Consider the following 12,460-nt stretch of genomic DNA (forward strand, 5'->3'; position numbering starts at 1 on the left):
ATGTCGTTTGACTTAGCAAACGAGGATCGGATGTCGTCGACCTTCTTTTCAAAATGGTTGACGAAGTCATCTGCAGAGAGGGAGGAGGGGGGGGAGGGGGAGGAGGATTCAGGAGGGAGGAGAAGGTGGCAAAGAGCTTCCTAGGGTTAGAGGCAGATTTTCTCAAGGTTGGTTTGATGGAGGCAGTTTTAAGGGAATTAGGCATGGTGCCTGAATTAAGAAAGTGTTTCGTGATTTATGATTGTATGAGTCCTGTGGGAATAGGGTCCAAGGGGCAGGTAGTTGACCTCATATTATGGACCATTTCAGAGACAGATGTTGGGTTTGTCAATGAGAATGTGGTGAAACTGCAGCTCTGATGCTCAGTGTGAAGCAGAGGGACAGGTCTGAATCAAGGGGTAGATTGTACAGTGAAGTAAATGCTCCTTATTTTGTGTTTGTGTTTGTATGCAGTCTGGTGATATACCAGGGCCTGGGGATGCAGTTAGGTTTGTATGCAGTCTGGTGATATACCAGGGACTGAGGATGCAGTTAGGTTTGTATGCAGTCTGTTGATATACCAGGGCCTGGGCATGCAGTTAGCTAGCTATTCTCCAGTTTGCTCCCAGCAGCTTTCATAGAACGTAGATCACTGTTAAACTAGACTGCAGAGCGTTTGTTTGACCGAATGAATATAACATTGCCTTAAATGCAGAGTTAGATGTCAAGTTTAAATTCTCATTCATCACACATCTTCACTAATCAATCAACACATGCTTTCCTTTGGACGTATCAATATAATATTACTTAATGAAATACATTTTAAAAATACCCTTTTTTGTCAGGAAATAAAATAAACATTTCCTTATACTGGGTTACCCACTCCAGTCAGCTGATGACGATGCTGCCAGTGTGAGGTATAATCTAGTGGACGGGACACTTCTACAACAACAGCGAGTCAGTCACTTCAGTAGCTTGCTAGGCGACATGGCCTAAACATTCAAGCTTTTGGACTGTTTCAGTGCATATTTGCCTATGTGTTTTAGACATACTTCTGTTTTATAGCGAGTTGCCCCATTTATTTTCGTATTTACTTTGTTAGTCGGGCAGATGTCTTAAATTTGCCTAGTGCTAGGCTAGTCGCTAATGCTAACTAGCTAGCTAACATCTCCGACCATGAGTTCACGAAGCTACTCTCCTCCTGTTAAAGAAGAGGGGGTCTGGGGCTGAACACAGTCGTGAAAGAGGAGGAGGGAGAAGAGGATGTCACAGTTACTGTGAAAGAAGAAGAGAAAGACTTTTCAGTGAAAGAAAAGGAAGACGCGTTCAGAGTGAAAGAGGAGGAGGATGTTACAGTAAAAGAAGAGGAGGAAGAGAAAGAGGAGGATGCCGTTTTTGAAGTAAAGGGCCAAGAGATAACTGTCACATTGAAGGAGGAGAAGGAAGAACAGGAGGAGGAGACAGGAGATCTGATTAAGACCAGTAAGTACTGTCTTAAAAACAGGAGCACAAACTATTGTTGAACTGATGCGTGGTTTTAAAGCAGCGTTATACTGAATGTTTATGCTTGAATTATTTATTATTTATTATTATTATTAATTAGTATTGAATTATTATTAAGTTATTATGTAATGTAGGAATTGATAACTACACTGTAAGATGTGTATACCACCAAAGAGCGGGTCACCAACAAAACCTTAACAATCGATTAGCAAATTCACAACTTAATGTCACTCAGAATTGACAAACAAGATATAAATGACAGGGGATGTGTGTTGCTATAGTAACCCGTGGGGTTGTGATGTGTGTTGCTATAGTAACCCGTGGGGGGGAGTGAACACCCAGACAATGGACATTTTTTAAAACAAAACCAGGGAGCTACGTCATCGTTAACCAGCAAGGATTTGATGTTGAGATTAAAAACGGCTGCATTGGCCCTTTAATGTAAGATACATACGGCTTCTTATGTGTTATATTTATCCAACATAACTACCTTACCGTGAATGATTTCAATTAAAATAGTCAACAAGAAACAATAATAATATTAACTACGACTACATACACCCTTCTACACCCTGCTAGCTGACCACCGATTTGTATTGCAATTCATGTAAGTTAAGTTAGGTTATGAGAGTTTTCAAAAAAGTCATATGTACACATTTTGTGGGACATTCTGTATATTGTAAAATTCGACTGCGTGACAGACCACATTTAATTTAATATCCAACTTTTAACCTCTGAAATATAGCTAACTGGTTTGCTGATGATGTTAGTTTAACGTAGTTGCTAAATGTTGATAGAACTGCTTAGTAACCAAAAAGGAAAGAAATTGTGAGTGTTAGATAATACATATCACGAATACAGTTGAATGTTGTCAAGCTATAGACAGATAATAGAGCTCAGCCTATAAACATAACATTATCTATTATTATAGAGCTCTGCTCAGCCTAAACATGACATGATCTATTATTATAGAGCTCTGCTCAGCCTAAAACATGACATTATCTATTATTATAGAGCTCTGTTCAGCCTAGAAACATGACATTATCTATTATTATAGAGCTCTGTTCAGCCTAAAACATGACATTATCTATTATTATAGAGCTCTGTTCAGCCTAGAAACATGACATTATCTATTATTATAGAGCTCTGTTCAGCCTAGAAACATGACATTATCTATTATTATAGAGCTCTGTTCAGCCTAAAACATGACATTATCTATTATTATAGAGCTCTGTTCAGCCTAGAAACATGACATTATCTATTATTATAGAGCTCTGCTCAGCCTAAAACATGACATTATCTATTATTATAGAGCTCTGTTCAGCCTGTAAACATGACATTATTATTATAGAGTTCTGCTCAGCCTATAAACACGACATTATATATTATTATAGAGCTCTATTATTATGACATCATGACATTCCCTGAGAGATTAGATTTGGAGCTCTACATCATTTGTTTTTAAATCTCACCGTCACCAAGTTTATTTTTAATGATGTAATGTTGTGAAGACTGACCTCAGGTTATTGAGGGATCTAGTCTAGATTAAACCTCATAGGAAGACAATTTTATTTAATACAGGTTTCATTCAGATCTCTCTGTTTAACTGAATAATCTGTTTGTCTTTTGTCAGGAGAGAGACCTGACTCTGACAGCGGGAAGAGTTCCTCAGAGGAAATAGACCTGGAGACGCCTAACCAACACCACTGCTCCCACTGTGGAAAGAGTTTTAGGTGGTTTGGGAGCCTGAAAATGCGTGAGAGAATACATACAGGAGAAAAGCCCTACCACTGTTCTCACTGTGGAAAGAATTTTACTCAGTTAGGGGCCCTGGTTGGGCATGAGAGATCACACACTAGAGAGAAGTCTTATCACTGTTCCCACTGTGGAAAGAGTTTTAGGTGGTTATGGGTCCTGAACAAGCATGAAAGAATACACACTGGAGAGAAGCCTTATCACTGTTCTCACTGTGGAAACAGTTTTAGGTGGTTAGTGAGCCTGAAAACGCATGAGAGAACACACACAGGAGAAAAACCTTTCCAATGTTCCCAGTGTGAAAAGAGTTTTAGGTGGTCAGGGAGTTTGAAAAAGCATGAGAGAAAACACACAGGAGTAAAGCCTTTCCAACATACTAATACACAGAAGGAGACAACATACCACTGCTCTCATTGTGAAAATACATTTTCCCAGTCAGAGGACCTGAAATCACACGAGAGAATAGAGAGGCTGTGTTCTGACTTATGTTTTTGACTGAGAATTTGTCCACGGCCAGGATTCACAGGGCCAGGGTGTCCGCTATGGACACCTGGAAGAAATCAGCAGCGGACATTTCTGAAGGTTTATCCAACAGACCTGTACATCCATGAATGGATCTCTATAATGTGTAAACTATTTCTGATGTATTGTTTAATAGATGTACTATGTTAGGTATATTTATCTGTGTTTTTATTTCAACAGATTTTACTGATGCTATTAGATTGTACTATGTTAGGTATATTTATCTGTGGTTTTATTTTAACAGATTTTACTGATACTATTAGATTGCTGGGTGGGGGGAGTTTTATATATACAGAGACTTCAGAAAGTATTCACACCCCTTGACTGGTCCCACATGTTGTTGTGTTACATCCTGAATTTAAAATGTATTTTTATTTCACCTTTATTTAACCAGGTAGACTAGTTGAGAACAAGTTCTCACTTGCAATGACACATACAACAACACAGAGTTACACATAGAATAAACAAACATACAATCAATTATACAGTAGAAAAATCTATATACAGCATGTGCCAATAAGGTAGGATAACAGAGGTTAGGCAATAAATAGACCATGGTGGCGAAGTAATTACAATATAGCAATTAAACACTGGAATGGTAGGGAATGTGAATGTGAATAGCAGAAGATGAATGTGCAAGTAGAGATACTGGGGTTAAATGGATTCAATACCCCATAATGTCAAAGTGGAATTATGTTTTTGGAAATGTTTACAAATTTAATTAAAAGCCTAAATAAGTTCAGGAATAAAGATTTTGCTTAACAAGTCACATAATAAGTTGCATGGACTCACTCTGTGTGCAATAATAGTGTTTAACATGATGTTCGAATGACTACTTCATCTCTGTACCCCACACATACAATTATCTGTAATGTCCCTCAGTCGAGCAGTGAATTTCAAACACAGATTCAACCACAAAGACCCGGGAGGTTTTCCAACGCCTCACAAAGAAGTGCATGTGTTGGTAAATGGGTAAAAAAAGCAGACATTGAATATCCCTTTGAGCATGGTGAAGTTATTAATTACACTTTAGATGGTGTATCAATATACCCAGTCACTAATTCAGTTGCTGGAGAGGAAGGAAACCGCTCAGGGATTTCACCATGAGGCCAATGGTGACTTTAAAATAGTTAGTGTTTAATGGTTGTGATAGGAGAAAACTGAGGATGGATTAACAACATTGTAGTTACTCCACAATACTAACCTAAATGACAGAGTGAAAAGAAGGAAGCCTGTACAGAATACAAATATTCCAAAACATGCATTCTGTTTGCAATGAGGCACTAAAGTAATACTGAAAAACAATGTGGCAAAGCAATTAACTTTATATCCTGAATACAAAAGCATTATGTTTGGGGCAAATTCAACACATCACTGACTACATATTTTCAACCATGGTGGTGGCTGCATCATGTAATGGGTATGCTTGTCATTGGCGTCACTAGAGGCGTAACTACAGTCCCTGGTTCTAATCTAATGATCATCAGCTGCATCATTTTATGGTTCTAATCCAGGCAGTATCACATTCAGGTTAAGCGAGCAGTGTGTCAAGATGTGCAGTGCGGCTTGGCAGGGTCGTGTTTCGGAGGACGCATGGCTCTCGACCTTCGCCTCTCCCCCGAGTCCGTAGAGGAGTTGCAATTGGATTTCATGACATTGGTGAAAGAAAAATATATATAATACACTGGTACTGAAATTGGATTTTTAATCACCTGGCAGATGTGTCAAACCATGTAAACACCTGCTAGACTTAAGTTAGAAGTGAATCACCTGCCTGGACATCCTAAGAAGCCCACAGAGACCTGCATTTTGAAGTCGTTTTAGTAATACTTGTGAAAACTGACTTCAGGTGATTGAGGGATCTAATCTAGATTAAATGTCATAGGAAGTTTTATCATGTGGAGGTTTCATTCAAGTCTGTTTAATTAAATAATCTGTTTGTCTTTGACAGGAGAGAGACCAGACTCTCCTTCTGACAGCAGGAAGAGTCCTTCAGGGGAACCAGACCCTGAGACTTCCAAATCAGCAGGACGACATCACTGCTCCCAGTGTGGAAAGAGTTGTACTCAGTTAGGGAGCCTGAAAACACATAAGATAATACACACAGAAAAGAAGCCTTACCACTGCTCCTTGTGTGAAAAGAGTTTTAAGTGGTTAGGTAGCGTGGAAAGGCATGAGAGGACACACACAGGTGAAAAGCCTTTTGAATGTTCCCATTGTGGAAAGAGTTGTACCCAGTTAGGGAGCCTGAAGGAGCATGAGAGAATACACACAGGAGAAAAGTCTTACCAATGTTCCCATTGTGGAAAGCATTTTGCCCAGTTAGGAAACCTGAACCAGCATGAGAGGACACACACAGGAAAAAAGATGCACCACTGCTCCCACTGTGGAAAGAGATTTTCCCGGTTAAAGTACCTGAAAGAGCATGAAAGAATACATACAAATACACAGGAGGAGAAGACATACAGTGGGGCAAAAAAGTATTTAGTCAGCCACCAATTGTGCAAGTTCTCCTACTTCAAAAGATGAGAGAGGCCTGTAATTTTCATCATAGGTCCACTTCAACTATGACAGACAAAATGAGAAAAAAAATCCAGAAAATCACATTGTAGGATTTTTAATGAATTTATTTGCACATTATGGTGGAAAATAAGTATTTGGTCAATAACAAAAGTTTATCTAAATACTTTGTTATATACCCTTTGTTGGCAATGACAGAGGTCAAACGTTTTCTGTAAGTCTTCACAAGGTTTTCACACACTGTTGCTGGTATTTTGGCCCATTCCTCCATGCAGATCTCCTCTAGAGCAGTGATGTTTTGGGGCTGTTGCTGGGCAACAGGACTTTCAACTCCCTCCAAAGATTTTCTATGGGGTTGAGATCTGGAGACTGGCTATGTTATGCTGGTGAATGAGGACCCAAAAGCAACTTAACAAAAACAGAGTCTTTATTCCAGTCTTAAACAAAACGGTACTCCAGGATATATCTTAGATGACACCTGCTCACACGCAGCATCTGATGAAGGCAAAACCACGACAGGGCGGAACCAGGACACAGAACAGCAAACATCAAACAAAGATCCGACAAGGACAGAAGCGGAAAACAGAGGGAGAAATAGGAACTCTAATCAGAGGGCAAAATAGGGGACAGGTGTGAAAGATTAAATGAGGTAGTTAGGAGAATGAGGAACAGCTGGGAGCAGGAACGGAACGATAGAGAGAGAGCGAGAGAGGAAGAGAGGGAGGGGAAGAGAGAGGGATAGAAAGAGGGAAAGAACCTACTAAGACCAGCAGAGGGAGACAAATGGAAGGGAAGCACAGGGACAAGACATGATAATCAAATGACAAAACATGACAGTACCCCCCACTCACCGAGCGCCTCCTGGCGCACTCGAGGAGGAACCCTGGCGGCAACGGAGGAAATCATCAATCAACGAACGGTCCAGAACGTCCCGAGATGGAACCCAACTCCTCTCCTCAGGACCGTAACCCTCCCAATCCACTAAGTACTGGTGACCACGTCCCCGAGAACGCATGTCCATGATCTTCCGTACCTTGTAAATAGGTGCGCCCTCGACAAGGACGGGAGGGGGGGAGGGAAGACGAACGGGAGCGCGAAGAAAAGGCTTGACACAAGAGACATGGAAGACAGGGTGGACGCGACGAAGATGTCGCGGAAGAAGCAGTCGCACAGCGACAGGATTGACGACCTGAGAGACACGGAACGGACCAATGAACCGCGGAGTCAACTTGCGAGAAGCTGTCGTAAGGGGAAGGTTACGAGTGGAAAGCCACACTCTCTGACCGCGACAATACCTAGGACTCTTAATCCTACGTTTATTGGCGGCTCTCACAGTCTGCGCCCTGTAACGGCAAAGTGCAGACCTGACCCTCCTCCAAGTGCGCTCACAACGTTGGACAAAAGCCTGAGCGGAGGGAACGCTGGACTCGGCGAGCTGGGACGAGAACAGAGGAGGCTGGTAACCAAGACTACTCTGAAACGGAGATAGCCCGGTAGCAGACGAAGGAAGCGAGTTGTGAGCGTACTCAGCCCAGGGGAGCTGTTCTGCCCAAGACGCAGGGTTTCGAAACGAAAGGCTGCGTAAAATGCGACCAATCGACTGATTGGCCCTTTCTGCTTGACCGTTAGACTGGGGATGAAACCCGGAAGAGAGACTGACGGAAGCACCGATCAAACGACAGAACTCCCTCCAAAACTGTGACGTGAATTGCGGACCTCTGTCTGAAACGGCGTCTAACGGGAGGCCATGAATTCTGAACACATTCTCAATGATGATTTGTGCCGTCTCCTTAGCGGAAGGAAGCTTAGCGAGGGGAATGAAATGTGCCGCCTTAGAGAACCTATCGATAACCGTAAGAATCACAGTCTTCCCCGCAGACGAAGGCAGACCGGTAATAAAGTCTAAGGCGATGTGAGACCATGGTCGAGAAGGAATGGGAAGCGGTCTGAGACGACCGGCAGGAGGAGAGTTACCTGACTTAGTCTGCGCGCAGTCCGAACAAGCAGCCACGAAACGGCACGTGTCCCGCTCCTGAGTAGGCCACCAAAACCGCTGGCGAATAGAAGCAAGCGTACCCCGAACACCGGGGTGGCCAGCTAACTTGGCAGAATGAGCCCACTGAAGAACAGCCAGACGAGTAGAGACAGGAACAAACAGAAGGTTACTAGGACAAGCGCGCGGCGACGCAGTGTGAGTGAGCGCTTGCTTTACCTGTCTCTCAATTCCCCAGACAGTCAACCCGACAACACGCCCTTCAGGGAGAATCCCCTCGGGGTCGGTAGAAACCACAGAAGAACTAAAGAGACGGGATAAGGCATCAGGCTTGGTGTTCTTATTTCCCGGGCGATAGGAAATCACGAACTCGAAACGAGCAAAAAACAACGCCCAACGAGCTTGACGTGCATTAAGTCGTTTGGCAGAACGGATGTACTCAAGGTTCTTATGGTCAGTCCAAACGACAAAAGGAACGGTCGCCCCCTCCAACCACTGTCGCCATTCGCCTATGGCTAAGCGGATAGCGAGCAGTTCGCGGTTACCCACATCATAGTTGCGTTCCGATGGCGACAGGCGATGAGAAAAGTAAGCGCAAGGATGAACCTTATCGTCAGACTGGAAGCGCTGGGACAGAATGGCTCCCACGCCCACCTCTGAAGCGTCAACCTCGACAATAAATTGTTTAGTGACGTCAGGAGTAACAAGGATAGGAGCGGATGTAAAACGCTTCTTGAGGAGATCAAAAGCTCCCTGGGCGGAACCGGACCACTTAAAGCAAGTCTTGACAGAAGTCAGAGCTGTGAGAGGGGCAGCCACTTGACCGAAATTACGAATGAAACGCCGATAGAAATTAGCGAAACCGAGAAAACGCTGCAACTCGACACGTGACTTAGGAACGGGCCAATCGCTGACAGCCTGGACCTTAGCGGGATCCATCTGAATGCCTTCAGCGGAAATAACAGAACCAAGAAAAGTGACAGAGGAGACATGAAAGGCGCACTTCTCAGCCTTCACGTAGAGACAATTCTCTAAAAGGCGCTGGAGTACACGTCGAACGTGCTGAACATGAATCTCGAGTGACGGTGAAAAAATCAGGATATCGTCAAGGTAAACGAAAACAAAGATGTTCAGCATGTCTCTCAGTACATCATTAACTAATGCCTGAAAGACAGCTGGAGCATTAGAGAGACCGAACGGCAGAACCCGGTATTCAAAATGCCCTAACGGAGTGTTAAACGCCGTTTTCCACTCGTCCCCCTCTCTGATGCGTACGAGATGGTAAGCGTTACGAAGATCCAACTTAGTAAAGAACCTGGCTCCCTGCAGCATCTCGAAGGCTGACGACATAAGGGGAAGCGGATAACGATTCTTAACCGTTATGTCATTCAGCTCTCGATAATCCACGCAGGGGCGCAGAGTACCGTCCTTCTTCTTAACAAAGAAAAACCCCGCTCCGGCGGGAGAGGAAGAAGGCACCACTGTACCGGCGTCGAGAGAAACAGACAGATAATCCTCGAGAGCCTTACGTTCGGGAGCCGACAGAGAGTATAGTCTACCCCGAGGGGGAGTGGTCCCCGGAAGGAGATCAATACAACAATCATACGACCGGTGAGGAGGAAGAGAGTTGGCTCTGGACCGACTGAAGACCGTGCGTAGATCATGATATTCCTCCGGCACTCCTGTCAAATCCCCAGGTTCCTCCTGAGTAGAGGGGACACAAGAAACAGGAGGGATAGCAGACATTAAACACTTCACATGACAAGAAACGCTCCAGGATAGGATAGAATTACTAGACCAATTAATAGAAGGATTATGACATACTAGCCAGGGATGACCCAAAACAACAGGTGTAAAAGGTGAACGAAAAATCAAAAAGGAAATGGTCTCACTGTGGTTACCAGATACTGTGAGGGTTAAAGGTAGTGTCTCACATCTGATACTGGGGAGAGAACTACCATCTAAGGCGAACATGGGCGTGGGCCTCCCTAACTGTCTGAGAGGAATGTCATGTTTCCGAGCCCATGCTTCGTCCATAAAACAACCCTCAGCCCCAGAGTCTATCAAGGCACTGCAGGAAGCAGCCGAACCGGTCCAGCGTAGATGGACCGACAAGGTAGTACAGGATCTTGATGGAGAGACCTGAGTAGTAGCGCTCACCAGTAGCCCTCCGCTTACTGATGAGCTCTGGCTTTTACTGGACATGACATGACAAAATGTCCAGCAGAACCGCAATAGAGACAAAGGCGGTTGGTGATTCTCCGTTCCCTCTCCTTAGTCGAGATGCGAATACCTCCCAGCTGCATGGGCTCAGTCTCTGAGCCGATGGGAGGAGATGGTTGAGATGCGGAGAGGGGAAACACCGTTAACGCGAGCTCTCTTCCACGAGCTCGGTGACGAAGATCTACCCGTCGTTCTATGCGGATGGCGAGTGCAATCAAAGAGTCCACGCTGGAGGGAACCTCCCGGGAGAGAATCTCATCCTTAACCTCAGCGTGGAGTCCCTCCAGAAAACGAGCGAGCAACGCCGGCTCGTTCCAGTCACTGGATGCAGCAAGAGTGCGAAACTCTATAGAGTAATCCGTTATGGATCGATCACCTTGACATAGGGAAGCCAGGACCCTGGAAGCCTCCTTCCCAAAAACTGAACGATCAAAAACCCGTATCATCTCCTCTTTAAAGCTCTGATAATCGTTAGTACACTCAGCCCTTGCCTCCCAGATAGCTGTGCCCCACTCCCGAGCCCGACCAGTAAGGAGTGATATGACGTAGGCGATCCGAGCTCTCTCTCGTGAGTATGTGTTGGGCTGGAGAGAAAACACAATATCACACTGGGTGAGAAAAGAGCGGCACTCAGTGGGTTGCCCAGAGTAACATGGTGGGTTATTAACCCTAGGTTCCGAAGACTCGGAAGACCAGGAAGTAACAGGTGGCACGAGACGAAGACTCTGAAACTGTCCTGAGAGGTTGGAAACCTGAGCGGCCAGGGTCTCAACGGCATGACGAGCAGCAGACAATTCCTGCTCGTGTCTGCCGAGCATTGCTCCCTGGATCTTGATGGCAGTGTTGCGAGAATCCGTAGTCGTTGGGTCCATTGTGGTCGGATCTTTCTGTTATGCTGGTGAATGAGGACCCAAAAGCAACTTAACAAAAACAGAGTCTTTATTCCAGTCTTAAACAAAACGGTACTCCAGGATATATCTTAGATGACACCTGCTCACACGCAGCATCTGATGAAGGCAAAACCACGACAGGGCGGAACCAGGACACAGAACAGCAAACATCAAACAAAGATCCGACAAGGACAGAAGCGGAAAACAGAGGGAGAAATAGGAACTCTAATCAGAGGGCAAAATAGGGGACAGGTGTGAAAGATTAAATGAGGTAGTTAGGAGAATGAGGAACAGCTGGGAGCAGGAACGGAACGATAGAGAGAGAGCGAGAGAGGAAGAGAGGGAGGGGAAGAGAGAGGGATAGAAAGAGGGAAAGAACCTACTAAGACCAGCAGAGGGAGACAAATGGAAGGGAAGCACAGGGACAAGACATGATAATCAAATGACAAAACATGACAGGCTAGGCCACTCCAGGACCTTGAAATGCTTCTTACGAAGCCACTCCTTCGTTGCCCGGGCGGTGTGTTTGGGATCATTGTCGTGCTGAAAGACCCAGCCACGTTTCATCTTCAATGCCCTAGGCTTTGTTACTTTGGTCCCAGCTCTCTGCGGGTCATTCACTAGGTCCCCCCATGTCGTTCTGGGATTTTTGCTCACGGTTCTTGTGATCATTTTGACCCCACGGGGTGAGATCTTGCGTGGAGCCCCAGATCGAGGGAGATTATCAGTGGTCTTGTATGTCTTCCATTTCCTAATAATTGCTCCCACAGTTGATTTCTTCAAACCAAGCTGCTTACCTATTGCAGATTCAGTCTTCCCAGCCTTGTGCAGGTCTACAATTTTGTTTCTGGTGTCCTTTGACAGCTCTTTGGTCTTGGCCATAGTGGAGTTTGGAGTGCGACTGTTTGAGGTTGTGGACAGGTGTCTTTTATACTGATAACAAGTTCAAACGGTGCCATTAATACAGGTAACGAGTGGATGACAGAGGAGCCTCTTAAAGAAGAAGTTACAGGTCTGTGAGAGCCAGAAATCTTGCTTGTTTGTAGGTGACCAAATACTTATTTTCCACCATAAT

The 12,460-nt window shown here is 44.6% G+C and overlaps 1 protein-coding gene across 1 annotated transcript; it reads left to right on the plus strand.

Annotated features, from left to right (window-relative positions):
• Positions 1 to 1,187: 1,187 nt before the first annotated feature.
• LOC129839612 (zinc finger protein 436-like) lies at positions 1,188 to 4,708 on the plus strand (the record flags this gene model as incomplete). Its single annotated transcript, XM_055907142.1, has 2 exons — positions 1,188 to 1,461; positions 3,116 to 4,708. Coding segments are annotated over 2 exons (891 nt in total), but the record flags the coding sequence as incomplete, so codon positions are not given.
• Positions 4,709 to 12,460: the final 7,752 nt, after the last annotated feature.

Source organism: Salvelinus fontinalis, chromosome 40 (assembly GCF_029448725.1).
Source record: "Salvelinus fontinalis isolate EN_2023a chromosome 40, ASM2944872v1, whole genome shotgun sequence".
In the NCBI taxonomy this organism is placed as follows: domain Eukaryota; kingdom Metazoa; phylum Chordata; class Actinopteri; order Salmoniformes; family Salmonidae; genus Salvelinus; species Salvelinus fontinalis.